This window comes from Lithobates pipiens, unplaced genomic scaffold (assembly GCF_037356315.1).
Source record: "Lithobates pipiens isolate NorthernLeopardFrog02 unplaced genomic scaffold, aLitPip1_a1.2 Scaffold_30, whole genome shotgun sequence".
NCBI classification, from domain to species: domain Eukaryota; kingdom Metazoa; phylum Chordata; class Amphibia; order Anura; family Ranidae; genus Lithobates; species Lithobates pipiens.
Window position 1 is genome coordinate 46,477,678 of NW_027507791.1, and position 18,466 is coordinate 46,496,143.

General features: G+C 46.8%; 1 protein-coding gene across 1 annotated transcript in view; it reads left to right on the top strand.

The window, feature by feature from the left end:
• Positions 1–18,466, top strand: part of CA14 (carbonic anhydrase 14) — an 88,111-nt gene that overhangs the window by 48,530 nt on the left and 21,115 nt on the right. Inside the window, exon 4 of the mRNA XM_077464161.1 lies at positions 6,810–6,952. Within this exon, the coding sequence (XP_077320287.1) occupies positions 6,810–6,952 (143 nt within the window). The remainder of the gene's footprint in view (positions 1–6,809; positions 6,953–18,466) is intronic.

Sequence of the window (18,466 nt, forward strand, 5' to 3'; positions counted from 1 at the left end):
GTCACTGCCAAGGTATCAGGTCCAGCGTGGAGAAGGTCACGTCTTGTTTGTGCCACCTCTGTCCGGATAGGGTGGGAGGGGGTGTCACAGCAAAGTCATCCGGGTATATCGGAGGGAAGATCTGCGGGGATGGAAGAAGCTATTGCTTGTTCCTGGCACTGGCGGCGTGGATGAAAGATCTGTTGGCAGGGCAGACAAGAAGCTTGGTCAGGAGATGCTGCCATGGGGACAGCAGAAAAAAAGAACAGGGAGGGGCGGGTTAGGTTGGGGGGGGGGGGCAACACAGCAATAGTGAATAGCTGAATAGAAAAAGCGTGGGGGCGGAATGTGGTGGGGGGGTGACATTGTGACACAGAATAACTAAATAGGACTGACTATAGTGGTGTGAAAAGACTGATAAGAGAGGAGGAGGAAGAATTGTGACAGAAGCTGGTGATGTGGAAAGAGGCAAAGAAAGGCCATGGGGGGGGCCGCAACTGGCTGAATAAGAGAGGGGCAATAAAGGCTGCGAGGGGCCTCTTATAAGGGGGATCATTTAATGTATACAACACATGCATGGAGGATCTGCAAGCCTTTAAGGAACAACGGCTGTGATATTCTTTCACATGATTTTCAGCCTTAGGACCATGATACACAGGCTATCCTGGCGCTGGTGGCATGGCAGGACCACCAAGAGGGCACTCGCCACCTACAGCATTGAGACTACTGCAGGGAACAACCCCATACAGATCATATATGTCTATGAAGGTTCTTATTTGTCTAGGTAATGGTATTGCTGGTAGTAGTAGGGATGGCTGGCTATCAGAGGACCCCTTATTTTGAAGAGGGGGCTTCCAGATTCCAATAGTTCCCCTGCTGCAGACAACCACAACCACCGGCCAGGACTGTGGGGAAGAGGCCCTTGTCTTCATCAGCATGGGCACACAGTGCTATACCAGGGGCCTTCCTAGCAAAAGGTATCCTCCTCTTCTTGTGGCCTGGTGTGGTTCAGGAGGAGGGGTGCACACTTACTGCCCCTCATTTTTTTGCCAGCCGGGCTGCATGCTTAGGTAAGGGTCTGGTATGGATTGTAAAGTCGGGGGGGGGGCACTTATTATTTTTATTTTTTTTGCATGGCGTATCCTTAAAATCTGTAGCCGACCCTGCTTTAGGGTAAGGGACTGGTATGTATTTTTATGGGGGAACATCCTGCACTTTTTTTTTTCTTTTTACCATGGATCACCAATGACTGTGTGGCCACCAGTGTCCCCGCAACCATTATTATAATTGGTTGCTAGGATGCAGGCGGCCGGCCAACACAGCATCTTTGGTTGCTGGAGTGCAGATGGCACCGAGGGAAGCTGTCAGTTAGTGGTGGTAGTAATGCTGCAGTACCAGCCATAGGTACGTGTGGGCAAACGGGCTAAATCTGTCCATTTAGTTTGCCCCGGTTCACAAATTGTTGACGTGCAGTGCAAACCCTTTATTGTCTATTATTCTATATCTGGGGTAATCAAACTTTCTAAACAAAGGGCCAGACATGAGGAGGGCCAGACTGTGGCCACTGGGAGTAGAAAAGATCCCAACGTCAGTGGGAATATACCATGCCCCATCATTGGTGACAGTGGGAGGAACAGTGCCTCGTCTTGGGTGTCAGTGGGAGGAATTGTGCTCCATCATTTGGTGTCATTGGCCCCGTTGTTGGTGTCATTGGGAGGAATTGTGCCCGATTATTGGTGTCAGTGGGAGGAATTGTGCTCCATCATTGGTGCCATTGGCCCCATTGTAGGTGTCATTGGGAGGAATTGTGCCCCATGTTTGATGTCAGTGGGAGGAATAGTTTGCCATCATAGGTGTCAGTGGGAGGAATTGTGCTCCATCATTGGTGTCAGTGGGAGGAATTTTGCTCCATCATTGGTGTCATTGGAGCCCATTGTTGGTGTCATTGGGAGGAATTGTTCCCCATCTTTGGTGTCAGTGGGAGGAATTGTGCTCCATCATTGGTGTTATTGGGCACCATTGTTGGTGTCATTGGGAGGAATTGTGCCCCATCTTTGGTGTCAGTGGGAGGAATTGTGCTCCATCATTGGTGTCAGTGGGAGGAATTTTGCTCCATCATTGGTGTCATTGGAGCCCATTGTTGGTGTCATTGGGAAGAATTGTTCCCCATCTTTGGTGTCGGTGGGAGGAATTGTTCTCCATCATTGGTGTAATTGGCCCCATCGTTGGTGTCGTCGTAATGAATTGTGCCCTACCTTTGATGTCCGTTAGAGGAATAGTGCCCCATCATTGGTGTCAGTGGGAGGAATTGTGCTCCATTATTGGTGTCATTGGGCCCCATTGTTGGTGTCATTGGAAGGAATTGTGCCCCATCTTTGATGTACCAAAGATCATTGTGCCCCATCATTGTTGACAGTGGGAGGAATTGTGCTCCATCGTTGGTGTCACTGGGAGTGATTGTGCCTCAACTTTGGTGTCAGTGGGGGATATTACATCCCATTGTTGGTATCAGTGGATGAAAATAGTGCCCCAAAGCCTGGATAAAAGCGAAGGGCCTCACTTTTGAGACAATTGCTCTATACCATGGATGCTCAACCTGTGGCCCTCCAGCTGTTGCGAAACTACAAGTCCCATGAGGCATTGCAAGGCTGACAGTTCCCAGCATGACTCCCAAAGGCATAGGCATGATGGGACTTGTAGGTCCGCAACAGCTGGAGGGCTACAGGTTGAGCACCTATGCTCTATACCATAAATCGAGATACTAATATAAATTTGGAAGAAACGCTTCCTATATGTAATGGCTGCAGGTCCAAGCACTCTTTCTCCTTCGTTCCCAGTGAATTCTTCTGCTTCTGTTTTCTTTGTAATTGGCCCAAAGCACAATATGTCTCTCTCCGTCCCAAAGTGAATGGGTCAAAACAAATAAAAATAAACCTGATAAGCTTGTTACTTCCTCTGTATATTTGTAAAATCCCGGGAAGGCTTTCAGAAAAATGCAGACAGTAACAAGCAGAGCTTATTATCACCAGAACCAATCCGAGGGTAACTTTTTAAGTTTCAGCAAAAAAAAAAGGCAGTTGGAATTAAGAGTGACTAGAAGCAGCGCTTAAAGGGGACTTATCATATCGTATAATTTTTCTCAGAATATCTTCTTTTTTATGATTAAAAACCATCTTGGATTTCCAGTCTAGTGACTTAGCCTGTGCTGAGATGATTACATAAGTCTGCTGCAGGCAGGAGGAAACATTTTCTTAGTCTCCTTCCCCAATTGATCATTCCCACTGTACATTGTAACCAGGGCCGCCCTAAGATGGACATAACACAGGGACTGGGTGTGACTGTGAGCTGAGCCAAGTACATTTGGCTACTCTCGGCTCCGCTCAGGATTGCGAGAGGACCCGAGGGCCGCCAAGAGGACCCGAGGGCTGCCAAGATACACAGGACTCTGTATCTTGGTGGCACCATTTTTAAACTTCAAGACTGCAATGACAAGGCTGAAAATGACAAGGCTACACTGACAAGGCTGCAATGACATTGGACAAGGCTACAGATGGACACTGATAAGGCTGCATTGATGGGCATTTAAATGTAAGTTTTTTCCTTAAAATTCCCTCCTAAACTTGGGGTTCATGTTATACTCCGGCGAGTGTTATACGCCGATAAATACGGTAATGTATAGAAGGTAGGGCCTCAAAGTGACTCAAGCCCAGGGGCCCCCACCACCCTAGGTCCTGCCCTGATTGTAACTTTGTAGCAAGTCAAGAGGCGAGAGGCTGCAGCACCCTTGGCTTCTTTCCTTGACCACAATAAGTTCCATCACCAAGCAGCATGTGGAGAAGGGTTTACAGAGGATGAAACTATGACTGGGCCCCTGTCCCTAGATCATCACAGAGCCTTTCTTGGCCTCTCAATACGCACTTCACTGATAGTATAGTTCTTCTTTTTACATTTTTGCTGTGCATGATCACTGCAAAGCTACAGATTGTGCTGCCCAAGGATGGCTGTAGCTAGGACACAAGTTTCTCACTCTACTTGTTAGTTTGGTCACTTGATCACACGAAACAGAGGCTCGGTGCCACCGGACAGAAGCCTCGGCTATGCCAGGTAACCATCTGCTTGAAAGGTTTTACAAGTCGCCCCCAAAACTTGCAGGTTCTAGAAGAGAGTGGGCACCAGCATGTGTCAAAGGGAGCCTTTATGGGAGACCAAACAAGAGATGAAAGGGTTACCAGGTAGCTGGTCTCCAGTGTGGTCATGTTATCTGAAGATATCTTCCTTGCCTCTCCCTCAGAGGCTTTGTAATAATTAGCACTAATAACACAGGAACTTGGCTTGCTGAGGATATGTAATTCACGTTGGAAGAAGTTTCCAGACAATCCCGTGCTTCATACTAAATTCAGTCTGGTCTACTGGAATGCAAAAAAATAAACTCTGAAGAGGTCAATGAAGTAAGGCTAGGAAGTAGAAGTTTCTGCCTTTTTCGGGTCCTTCACACCAGAACTGGAAGAGGTGGTGCAGCTCCACCTAATGGGGAACATCTCCAGATAGGTTGGTTTTAGGAGCATCTTGGCACCTTTTTTTTTGTTTTTGGGGCTGGAATCTAGGAGCTCATACCAGGTTTGCCCAGAAAGTTTGGTGATGACAAGGTAAGTATAAATTTGAAGGGCCTACTTGTGATACAGAACAGGATGTGAGGGAAAACCTGCCCACTTCATCTACATGGTGTCAGACATGGTGGCACAGAGTCTGTTGGTCCCTTGTGAACGTAAGGGTGGACTCAGATGGGCACTCCTAGACAGGGTGGACTGACAACTCATGGGGCCCCCGGGCAGTAGGAGATTATGGGGCCACGCAGTATACACAAACACACACACACACACACACACACACACACACAAACACACAGTATACAATCGCACAGTATACACAGACATGTTTCTATTGGCTGAGAAGGTACTGGAGAGGTGGGGCAGCTATAATCTCTGGATTTTTAGACCAAAAGGATGTCGGTAAGGGACATTTCAGAGACCGATGTAAAAAAACAACACAGATTTTTACATAATTTCCCTGGTTTTACTGAGGCTGGCAACCCTGATGGGGCCCCCTAGTGGCTCGGGGCCCTCGGGCAGTGCCTGAGTGCCCCAATGGTCAGTCCGCCCCTGCTCCTAGATGTAAGTGGAACTGATTGGCACTCCTGGATGTATGGGAGAGTTAAAGTAGATCTAAACAAGAGGCCTTCAATATTTGTGTATCTGCAACCTGTTAGGAGGTGACAGCTGTTTCTTAATAGTACTCCTGTGCCTTCGCCATGTTACATGCTGCCCTGCTAACCCAGCAGCACTGAAGTACAAAAAAAAAATGAATACTGCATTTTATGGAAAAAGCATGGTAGTTTTTATGATACACATTGTGCCAAGCGACCAACCCCCTGTGGTTACAATGCAAAAGGGTGGCCACTCAGCACCGGACCTGGAAGACCATGGCCACCACTGTAGTACCTTGGGCTTTACAACTGCCACAGAGGCAAATCGGGTATAAAACATAGCTAGTAAATGTTTAGACAGTGCTATCACCCATAAACATGCAAAAAAAGAAATTACAATAAATAATAGAAAAAGAAAGAGAGTGTCACTCTCTCATGGAATGATGGGATTTTAATGGATATGTTTTTCTGTCATTAAGGTAAGCACAACCACAACGATATTAATAAAATAGATTTATTACAAAACACAAAACTATAAAATGGTACATCAATAGCATTAGGTCATATACATATAAGACCACAATTAATACCAGTCCAAGGCTTGAACAAATGCTTGTATATTCGGATAGCCAACGTGTTTCGCAGACTAATTATCTGCTTCTTCAGGACGGCTCAACATGCATCTATAACAGTGTCCAAGTTACAAAAAATAGCAACATTAGTATCAACATTTAAATACATTTCTTTACAGTATTAACAGTATATTAAACAATTTAATATGGGTGCTCACCAAAACTTTTAGGTACTGACAAAAGAACGATTACAACATCAAATAGAGCATGGGCGAGTCACCATCCAATGAAAGCGGATATGCCAGAAACACCAGCTTGGTCTGATGGGTGTCGGACCGTATAAAAGGCACAAACAGGAGATGAAGATACAAAAATGGGAAAGCCGGCAAATGGTTGGTATATAGGGAGCAGATGCGCCTCGATATCCGGTTAGTCCCTCAACGTCGCCGTAGTGTGCGTCCTTGTTGCTTAGCCCATCTCCTATTGCCCTATACACACGGTCCCACCGGAAGTGATGAGCCAGAAACGGCTCACTGACATCACATCCGGTGTGGGTGGCCCTTGGAATGCACATGTGCTGGAAACCTCCAGCCGCAATATAGACGGCTGATGTAAGGCTCAGGGCGCAAGCGCCACCCATCCACCAGATTAGTGGATGGGTGGCAGATGAGAACCAAGGAGAAGGAACCTCCCCTTCCACCAGGGACATCCGAACGCCAATCAAATAACCATCATAGATAAGAAGACAGCCCGCTCTCAATATTGCCAATTCATTCATAAATAGCCAGTCAAATAGTTAGTACTACTGAAATAACTAACTCTCGTAATAAAAAAACGATCGAATAAAGACTGAAAAAAATAATAATAGAAATAAAAATGGTAAACTAAAAGCTGGCCCAATGTAAGTATGCAAAAAAAAATCTCATCCCTGAAGTTCAGCTTTAAGATAGTATAAAGATTTTAGTCCCTTGACCCCATGCTTTGAGTTCTGAAATATCTCGTCGTCTTTAGAGATTACAAGGTTTATCTTTTGATGTAATAATTTTTTTTTTCAGTTATGCTCTCCCTGCCGTCCTTGATGCGCCTCCGCGGCCTTTCGAACAATTTTACTGCTGTACAACTCCATTTGCACTGGGGGAGCGAGGAGCACCCAGGAGGCTCTGAGCACCACATCGATGATCAAGATTATCCTGCAGAGGTGAGATCTTACAGGCCATCACCCATTAGTAAAAATTAGAGGTCGCCCTTTCCAAAATTATATTTCTGTTATGGGGTTTGGTGGGCTAAGTAATCTAAAGGCTCTTGGGGTCTCCAGTGGTGAGATCTGCCATACTTCCTGGCGTTCTTCTGATCCATCTTGGAGGTTCAACTGTTCTTGCCCACCTTTGTGTGTTCCGGCTCTTCCTGTTACATCCTCCGTAATATAAAATAAAATTCAGCAGCGATTGTGGCAAAGTATCATTCTGGGTGGACCATTTATACCATGTCTCTGGTCCTAACAAGCTTTAGCCAAGCATCTGGCCATTTTTGCTCAAACCAATTAAAGTGAGTATTTAGCAACTTTGATAACGCCACAATGTTCTCTACAGGATCCTTAGTTTCCCAATACTATAATAACACCTCGAACAACAGAATATGGAACACATTTAACTCTTAGTTTGTGTATTTATCAGTTCAAAATCTTAAAAGGACCACCAACACAGTACTTGGACCTCCGTGGCCGTTGTTCTCTGAAGGTCTTATTGTCAGCACTCTGTATTAGAAACACAGCCCACCACTGGAATATTGAATTTACTGTCCTCTGAAGCGTCAGTGCAACCTCTTGAAATACCAAATTGTCAGAATTAAATACAATATAAGTATAAGATATAAGTATCCACAGCCCTGGTGTGATCTTTTGGCCTAGAAAGGCCCGTTATAGGTTGGGGTGGTTACCATTTTTTTGTACCTAGAAACATCTACCAGGTCCTCCTTAATACAAAGGTCCACATCTACTAAGTCCTCCCTAACTCAAAGGTCCATGTTTTATGAAGCATCTCCCTATCTAAAGAGTAGACAAGGAGAACTTCATGAATGGATTACTGGGAAGACTCTCAGGGAGAGCCAAGTTCTGTGTCTTCAGTCTTTACACGTCTACTTTGCTAAGAGTTGAGCTTTGTGGAGTAGCACCAAGAGTTCACCATTGTATTTGATCAAAGTTATGTCTAGTTTGTTGACCTGTCAGGTTCTGGTTCTGAAAGTCATTTGACTATTCATCAAAAATTTTATTATTTTTGGGAGTTATACTGATATAAAGGGAAGGACAAGTCATTAGAGATCATCAAACATCTTTTCTTACTTTAGTTCTATGCAAGATTTCAACAAAAAGCTTGTTTTCAGGGAGTACATATTTTGAGTTTTAACCATAAAGGTCATTTCTGCTGTGGTATAGTTTAAAGATGACATTCTCAACCTTTTCAACACAGAGGAACCCTTGAAATAGTTCTCCGGTCTCGGGGAACCCCCTGCTAAAAATTAGAAATCTACAACTCATAATATATTAGTGTGATGGTCAGTGGGAAGAATGGTCCTCACACTTGTGGTCATTGGGAAGAATTACCTCCTTACAGGTAGCTAAAAAGATCAATGGTGTCAGTGGGAACTTATCTGAGAGGCAGAAATTGCCTAATGCTGAAGGAACCCCTAGCAACCTTTTGAGGAATCCTAGGGTTCCACAGAACTCTGGTTGAGAATCACTGGTTTAAAGCATTATACGGCCAACGGTTTGTTGATACCTAACCAACCCATCTACTACTTAGCCAAATGTATGTGGACCCCCCTCGAAATAAGTTCATACGACAGCATACAAAGACACTTGGGTTCTTCCAACCTTGTGGTAACAGTTTGGTGAAGGCCCTTTTCTGTTCCTGCAGGACTATACCCATGTGTGCAACGCCACCTGCATAAAGACATGGTTTGAGGAGTTTGATGTGAAGGAACTCAAATGTCCTGCAGAGAGCCCTGACCTCAACCTTACTAAACACCATTTGGGTGAGTTGCAGCGGCGGAATTATAGGGGTCGCTGAGATCGCCAAGGCGACCGGGCCCCATGCTGCAGGGGGGCCCTTGAGGGCCCCCCTGTATATCTCAAGGAGGGCGGCTGAGACTGAGCTTCCGATCTTCAGCCGAAGTGTAATTGGCACTGTGCGCCGTGCGGGGAGCTCAGAATCATCACACTGCTTATAATTAAAGTGAAAGCAGTGGGTGCTCTTTGTCTCCCCCTACAGTGCAGTACCCGGCAGGAAGAGGTAAGATAGACTTTATGTGTGTGTGTGTGTATGTGTGAGAATGTGTGTGCATGTGTGTGTATGCGTATGTGCATGTGTGTAGATGGCGAGCAGGCATGGGGCACACTGGGGGCATTCAAGGGCACACTAGCAGCATTTAATGGCACACTGGCAGCGTTTAATGGCACAATGGCTGCAATTGATGGCACAGTGGCAGTGTTTGCCACAGTGGCTGCTTTTGATGGAACAGTGGCTGCAATTGATGGCACAGTTGTAGAACTTGTAGCATTTGAGGGCACAGTGGCAGCGTTAAATGGGCACAGTGGCTGCAATTGATGGCACAGTGGCTGCAATTGATGGCACAGTGGCTGCAATTGATGGCCCAGTGGCTGCAACTGATGACACAGTGGCAGTGTTTGATGGCACACTGGCAGTGTTAAATGGGCACAGTGGCTGCAATTGATGGCACAGTGGCAGTGTTTGATGGCACACTGGCAGCGTTTGATGGCACACTGGCAGCGTTTGATGGCACACTGGCAGCGTTAAATGGGCACAGTGGCTGCAATTGATGGAACAGTGGCTGCAATTGATGGCACAGTGGCTGCAATTGATGGCACAGTTGTAGAACTTGTAGCATTTGAGGGCACAGTGGCAGCGTTAAATGGGCACAGTGGCTGCAATTGATGGCACAGTGGCAGTGTTTGATGGCACACTGGCAGCGTTTGATGGCACACTGGCAGCGTTAAATGGGCACAGTGACTGCAATTGATGGCACAGGGGCAGCGTTTGATGGCACAATGACAGCATTTAATGGCACAGTGGCAGCGTGCGTTGGGCATAGTAGCAACGTTTGGGCACAGTGGCTGCATTTGATTTTTTTTCTACATTTTTTTTGCGCCCCCCCCCAAAAATTTTGAGCACCAGCCGCCACTGTTTAGATGTATGCATGCACATTTAATCCTGCCCCCCCTCCCCATATTACAGCTGGGCAATTTTCGAAAAACAAAACAAAAAAAAACTGTCATTTAAAAAAAAAAAACTCGATTCACAATTCGAATCGAGTATTTTTTTTTTTGATGGACACTGTGCCAGTCCTGAGGATCTGCGGGCAGGAGTTTTTAGGCAAGGCCGCAGCTTCGTCCTAGTCCACGGGTCCGGCCTCGCGGACTAGGCCGAAGCCGCGGCCTCACCTAAAGACTCCTGCCCTTAGCTCCTCAGAACCGGTGCGGTGTCGGCACCGATCCTGGTGAAAAAAAAAAATCGAAAAGAAAACTATTTGCTTAAAATTTGAGTCCATTTGTCCTCTCAACTCAATTCAGGATTCAAATTGATTTTTTTCCCCCCAGCCCTACCCCACATGTGTACAATCATAACAGTTTTTTTTTCTTGCTTGTTCAAAGTACCAGCAAAAAAAAAAAAAATGATGTTCCTCTGAAAAGCAATCTGTGCTCAGATCACTTTTCAGAGGCATTTGACAGCCGGTAAAGAGGCAATATGTTGCCTCCTGACCACCTGTTTTAACCCCTTAATGTGGTTGTAAAGGTTTGCTTTTTTTTTTTTTTTTAATAACATGTTATACTTACCTTCACTGTGCAGCTCGTTTTGCACAGAGTGGCCCCGAACTTCGTCTTCTGGGGTCCCTCGGCTGCTCTCGTGGCTCCTCCTCTTATCAGATAACCCCTTAGGAGAAGCGCTCTCCCGGGGGGGGGGGGTTTACCTTGCAGGCACTCCCGACGCCCGCGTCATTGGATTTGATTAACAGCAGCGGGAGCCAATGGCTGAGCTGCTATCAATCTATCCAATCAGGAGCTGAGAACCCTGGGCAAAGGAAGAGCGCATCTCCACCTGGTGAAGTTCCAGGGCTCAGGTAAGTAAAACGGGGGGGGGGGGGGGGTTCTGGTGACTGCCAGGTGTTTTTTCACCTTAATGCACAGGATGCACGAGGGTTTACAACCCCTTTAAATGCATCATCACTATGCTACAACTGCATGCAATGCACACAGTTGCAGGGGGGGTCGCAGTGCAGCCCCATTCACCTAGGGATGTACTTAAAGGGCGCCCTGACTGGAAAAAGATTGAGAAACACCGAAATAGAGGAACCCATCTCTCCATTTTCCTCCTGCAGCCGCTGAACGGCTGTCGGAGAGAGAGGTGGAGAAGCGGCGGGAAATGGAGAAATTGGTTCCTTTACACGCAGCCACCCACTTGCAACCGGGGCCCTGGTGTTCCGCCACCAAGCTCGGAGTAAAGGGCCCCCCTTCATGGTTTCTTGCATTGGGGCCCCCGAAGGTTCTAGTTACGCCACTGACTACCAGGCTCCAGCTATAACCAAGATATCACTTTAGGATAGATGGACCCTTTAAAGGAAGTGGACCCTCTTCCTATATACTCAACAATGTTAGAAATCCTGGCCCTTTAAGTCCTTATGAATGTATTCATATCTTAAGAACATTGCTGTGAGGCTTATAATCTTACTGCATGTTTTGTAGTATTAGACGAGGCTCAGGCTCAGTAAATGTATTCTCTGCAGGAGTCATTGATCCCTGTATTCCTGGCAAAGAGCTCTGCTTGGCCTGCCACCAAACAAACCCCCAAACGCAGCTTAGAAAGACCTTCACATACAGTTCAGTTAATAGTACAGAACTGTGGGCAATCGGCTATATACACCAATTAATACATACTGTATATGGGAACATTTTTACCTCCCACTCAAGCCTGTAATTGGACAGTAAAAGGAGAAGCAGCAGACTGAAAAGCTCATCTCGCTGCACTCTGCTCTATCCTCCTATTAGCATGCCACTTGTGATTACATGATCACTGCAGGCCAACAGATTCATTCCTTGTCCTGCTTCCCCTTCTCTCTCTTTCCCAGTCTGAGCTCTGCTATATAGGGGACTGGGCCCCTTTTTAGATGGGTGTCAGTCTTTGCTGCCCCCCCCCCCCTGAAATTGTTTTTTTCCGAGGGCAGTAGAGCAAAGGATTCCTAGGCATTCAAGAGACGATTCTGGATTTTGTATTGAAATAACAAGCTGGCAGGGGCGCACTGAGCATTCAGCCACTCGGGCACTGCCCGAGGCCCCCGGGCCACTAGGGGGCCCCATCAGGGTTGCCAGCCTCAGTAAAACCAGGGACAGTATGTAAAAATTATCTCCAGTACCTTCTCAGCCAATAGAAACATGTATGTGTACACTGTGTGATTGTATACTGTGTGCAGGGCCGTCTTTAATACTGGGCAAAACTTTTATTGGGCCCCCCCATGCAGTTTTGCTCTCCACCTGCTCTGAGACATACAACAAATAGCAGCTAGACTCAAAATCAGTTTTCTGAATCAAATCAGGCAGCTATTGCAATTGTTTTCTTAGGTTACAGTGTATCATTACCGCTCACTGACTGGTTGCTAGAGGTTACAGCACACATTACAGCTCACTGATTAGTTACTAGAGGTTACAGCACATAATTTCTGCTTGTTGATTGGTTGCTAGAGATTACTGTGGATATGACCTTGGGGGGCATGACATACATATCAAGTCTGCCGGCTGCCGCTATTTACATATGAATGCCAGTAATTTACATGTAAACACAGGGTCTGCAGGGGAGTCATCTGTACACAACAATAGGGCAGAGCATTAGTAGCAGCACTTCACACTCAGATATCGGGACACAGCACAGGACCAAAACCTCAAGGGACAAGAGAATTTAAACCAGGATAGTTGGCAAGTATGAGGCAGCTGCTTTGGACCCCACAACAATGACAGGGCCCAGGGCAACTGTCCCTTTTGCCCTGCCTTTAAAAACGGCCCTGACTGTGTGGGTGTGTTTTTGTATATTGTGTGGCCCCATAATCTCTGATTGCCCGGGGGCCCCATGAGTTGTCAGTCCGCCCCTGCAATCTGGAATCATGAACCAAGCGTTTGGCTCGTGGTTGTCTCATGTTCCTACTAACTTCTTCAATGGTCTGCCACCTGTAAAACGTAGCAAGCCGAGTCAAATTCGCCATGGCACGTGTAAGACCTCCTCAGGCTTCCACTCCATTGCTGCCCCTGTAAATGAGTCCTAAAAAATAGTTTCCTTTTCAAAGGAAAGCACCCTGGACTAACACAGACCATTAAGAGTCAAGGCCAGTAATTTCCGCATCTGTCCTTTGACAGACGGAAGGCAATGGTGGGTCTTGGATGGATTGAAGACCAAGAATATTTAGCTCAATCACCTCCTTAAATTGGACTCATGAGGTGGTAGAAGGCTTCCCTCGAGTCTCTAGCTTTTGGCTTTCCACGACACGTGTAAGACCTCCTCCGTCCGCCTTTTATCTTTTAGGTGGGCGGTTGGGGGGTGGGGCCTCAGCCCCCTGTTTTTAGCACTCCCATGCTGCCTGTGTAAATTAAACCTAAAAAATGGGTTCCACAGAAGCAAAGCACCCTGGACTACACAGCCTGTTAAATGCCAAGGCCAGCAATTTCCACATCCATCCTTTGGTAAAAGCAAGTGGTGGGTCTTAGATGGGTTGACGAAGACCAGGAATGCCTAGGTACCATCTCCTCAAATCAGGCTCATTAGATGGTAAAAGGTTTCCCCAAGTCTCTAGGTTTTGGCTTCGCCACAGCATGTGTAAGACCTCCTCCAGCCACCTGTTATCTTTTAAGTGGGTGGTTGGTGGGCCTCTACTGCCTGTTTTTACCACTCCCTTGCTGCTTGTGTAAAATAAAAATGGTTTTCTCCAAAGGAAAGCATCCTGGACTATACAGCCCATTAAATACCAAGACCAAAAATTTCCACATATTTCCTTTGGCAGACTTAAGTGGTGGGTCTTGGATGGGTTGAAGAAGACCAGGAATACCTAGCTCAATCATCTACTCAAATCAAACTCATTAGATGGTAGAAGGTTCCCGAGTCCCTAGCATTTGGCTTTGCCACGACATGTGTAATGTCGCGTACACACGATCGGAAATTTTGGTCGGAAAAAACTCTGATGGTTTTTTCAGACGGAATTCCGACAGGATTTCACTCAAGCTGTCTTGGCTACACACGGTCACACCAAATTCCGACCGCCAAGAACGCGGCGACGTACACCACGTACGACGGGACTAGAAAAAGGAAGTTCAATACCCAGTAGCCAATAGCTTCCATCTCGTAGTTGAATCTGAGCATGCGTGAGTTTTTGCACGTCGGAATTGCATACGCACGATCGGAATTTCTGCTGCCGGGAATTTGGCCAGCTAAATTCCGATGGAGCCTACACACGGTCACATTTTCTTCTTCTTTTTTTGCTGGCCAAAATTCCGATTGTGTGTACGCAGCATTAGCCCCTGTACACACGGTTGGACATTCCGACGAAAAATGTCCGATTGGACCGCGTTGTCGGATAATCCGACCGTGTGTGGGCTCCATCGGACTGTTTCCGTCGGAATATCCGACGGACCAAGTTTTCCAGCTTGGCTATAAAACTTTCCGACAACATGATCTGATCGGACCTTATCCGATCATGTGTAGAGAATTCCGATCCGACAAAGTACCACGCATTCTCAGATCAAATTCCTACACCAAAGCTATTGGCTACTAGCCTGAACGTAGTCCCGTCATAAAGAAATAACGTCATCACGTTCGGAACAATCGGATTTTCCGACAACTTTGTCCGACCGTGTGTATGCAACAGTTTCGGACAAAATCCGTCAGATTTGGTTGTCAGAATGTCCGACCGTGTGTACAAGGGCTTAGACTTCCTCTGGTCACCAGTTATCTTTTAGGTTTGTGGTTGCTGGGCCTCAATTGCTTGTGTTTTTAACACTCCCTGTGTAAATGAAACCTAAGTAATGGGTGCTTCTAAAGCAGGGGTCTCAAACTGGCGGCCCCCCAGCTGTTGCAAAACTACAAGTCCCATGAGGCATTGCAAGGCTGACAGTTACAAGCATTACTCACTCAGGCAGAGGCATGATGGGGCTTGTAGTTCCGCAACAGCTGGAGGGCCACCAGTTTGAGACCCCTGTTCTAAAGGAAAGCACCCTGCACTACACAGCCTGTTAAATGCCAAGGCCAAAAATTCCCACACAGGGGCGGACTGACCATTCGGCCACTCGGGCACTGCCCGAGGGCCCCAGGCCACCAGGGGGCTCCATCAGGGTTGCCAGCCTCAGTAAAACCAGAGACAGTATGTAAAAATCTTTTTCTTTTTTTTTTTACATCTGTCTCTGAAATGTCCCTTACCGACATCCTTTTGGTCTAAAAATCCCGAGAGTATAGCTGCCCCGCCTCTCCAGTACCTTCTCAGCCAATAGAAACATGTCTGTGTATACTGTATGATTGCATACTGTGTTTGTGTATACTGCGTGGCCCCATAATCTCTGATTGCCTGGGGGGCCCCATAATCTCCTATTGCCCGGGGGCCCCATGAGTTGTCAGTCCGCCCCTGTTCGCACATCCGTCCTTTGGCAGACACAAGTGGAAGGTCTTTGATGGGTTGACGAAGACCAGGAATATCTAGTTCAATCGTCTCCTCAAATCAGGTAGAAGGTTTCCGCAAGTCTCTTTTGGCTTTGCCATGGCATGTGTAATGCCGCGTACACACAACCGGACTTTTCGACATCAAAGGTCAGACAGAACGATTCCGGCGGACCATTCGATCGTGTGTGGGGCTGCAGCGGACTTTTGATTTGCAAAAATCCGTCAGACTTTAGAAATGGAACATGTTTCAAATTTTTCCGCCGGAACTCTGCCGGACCCAGTTCCTACCGAGAAATCCACTTGTGTGTATGCTAGTCTGACGGACAAAAACCGATGCGAGGGCAGCTATTGGCTACTGGCTATGAACTTCCTTATTTTAGTCCGGTAGTACGTCATCACGTTCAAATCCGTCGGACTTTGGTGTGATTGTGTGTGGCCGAGTCCGTTCATTCGGAAAGTCCGTCAGAACTCTGTCAGAACTCCGCCGAAAGTCTGCCGGACCTAGTCCCTCGAAAAGTCCGGTCGTGTGTACGCGGCATAAGACCTCCTCTGGCCATCAGTTAATTTTTAGGTGGGCGGTTGGGGGGCCTAAATGGCCTGTTTTTTTTTTTTTACCAGTACCTTGATGCCCATGTAAATGCCAAGGCCAGCCATTTCTACATCTGTCCCTTGGCAGACGCAAGGAGGAAGACAGGATCTTGGATTGATTGAAGAAGACCTCAATCGGAGCTCAATCATCTCCTGAAATCAGGCTCGTGAGAGGGTAGAAGGTTCTCCCGAGTCTCTAGCTTTTTACTTTGACATTTAAGCTGCAGATGAAAAGCTGTTTGCATGCAGTAAAAATTAACCCATCTGGACGCACAGCGGGCAACGGCCAGTTTTCCAGTTCAGTAACCCCACGTGGATTAGAAATCTGCGGGAACCCTTCAGCCAGCAATGAGAAATTTGGCTTGCTGACCGCGGCCAACGGCCCCATACCACTCCGACACAGACTACAAAGAGTCTGGAAGGGGGCAGACTGCTGACTCTGCTGTCTCGCCCATTACAATCATGTATGTGTGCGCACCCGCTACAATAACACGGGATTACACTTTGATGACAACGTCCTACCATGATGGCTCTACAACTTCAATAACACCATTAATGTATATGTGAACTGAACCACTAAAATCTCATATCGGCTCTGATGCCGCGTACACACGATCGGAAATTCCGGCCAGAAAAAGACAGATGAGAGCTTTTACCCGGAAAATGCGACCGTGTGTATGCTCCATCAGGATTTAACTTTCCGAATTTCCCGCCAGCCAAAAATTGATAGCATGTTCTCAATATTTCCGACGGAAAAACTTTCTATCGGTAATTCCAATCGTGTGTAATGCAATTCCGACACGCCAAAAATCACGCATGCTCAGATTCAACTACGAGACGGAAGCTATTGGCTACTGGCTATTGAACTTCCTTTTTTTTAGTCCCGTCGTACGTGTTGTACGTCACCGCGTTATAAACAATCGGAATTTGATGTGACCGTGTGTAGGCAAGACAGCTTGAGCGGAATTCCGTCGGGAAAACCATCAGAGCTTTTTCCGACGAGAATTCTGATCGCCTGGACGCGGCATAATATGGTAAAGTCATTTCAAAATCTGAAACTTCCAGTAAAATCCCTGGTGATCCTGCCACAAATGTCCTCATTCAGGTTCTTCCTGTTATATGATAACAATCCTCTTTCTCTGTCTCCCAATTGTTCTTCTGGGTTGTCACCCTGACACATGGGCTTCTGATGGAGACTACAATTGGCTGTTTCAACATATGGTCCTCTGTTGTCCCCACCCTAAGAAATGCCATGAGCCCATCGCTCTACCTAAAAATGATATTTCCATGACGAATAGGTACTAGGGCCTTAAATGGAATGTATAGTCATTTGAAAGATACAGTATATATGTGTGTGTGTATGTATATATTACCAAAAGTATTGGGACACCTGCCTTTACACACACATGAACTTTAATGGCATCCCAGCCCCTGTACACACGGTCGGAGAATCCGTCGGAATGTGTCCTATCGGACCGTGTTGTCGGATAATCCAACTGTGTGTGGTATGCATCGGACTGATTCCGTCGGAATATCCGTCGGACCCAATTTTCCAACATGTTGGAAATATTTCCCGACCAACTGGTTCGATCGGACATATTCCGATCATGTGTAGAGAATTTTGATCGGACCAAGTGCCACGCATGCTCAGATCAAATTCCTACATCAAAGCTATTGGCTACTAGCGTGAATGTAGTCCCATCGTAACGAAATTACGTCATCACGTTCTGAAAGATCGGATTTTTCGACAACTTAGTCCGACCGTGTGTATGCAACAGTTTCGGACACAATCCGTCAGACTAAATCCAACGGATTTGGTTGGCAGAATCTCCGACCGTGTGTACAGGGGCTAAGTCTGTAGGGTTCAATTGAGTTGGCCCACCCTTTGCAGCTATAACAGCTTCAACTCTTCTGGGAAGGCCGTCCACAAGGTTTAGGAGGGTGTCTATGGGAATGTTTGACCATTCTTCCAGAAGCGCATTTGTGAGGTCAGGCACTGGTGGTGGATGAGAAGGCCTGGCTCAGTCTCTGCACTAATTCACCCCAAAGGTGTTCTATCGGGTTGAGGTCTGGACTCTGTGCAGGCCAGTCAAGTTCCTCCACCCTTAACTCACTCATCCAAAGGGCACAGCCTTTGTTATATTGTCTGTCTGGCCTCTCTACCATACAGGCCTGATTGGTGGAGAGCTGCAGAGATGGTTGTTCTTCTGGAAGGTTCTCCTCTCTCCACATAGAAACACTGGAGCTCTGTCAGAGTGACCATCGGGTTCTTGGTAACCTCCATGACTAAGGCCCTTCTCCCCCGATCACTCAGTTTGGCCGGGCGGCCCGCTCTTGGAAGACTCCTGGTAGATGCAAATGTCTTTTATTATCATTTATGAATGATGGAGGCCACTGTGCTCATTGGGACCTTCAATTCTGCA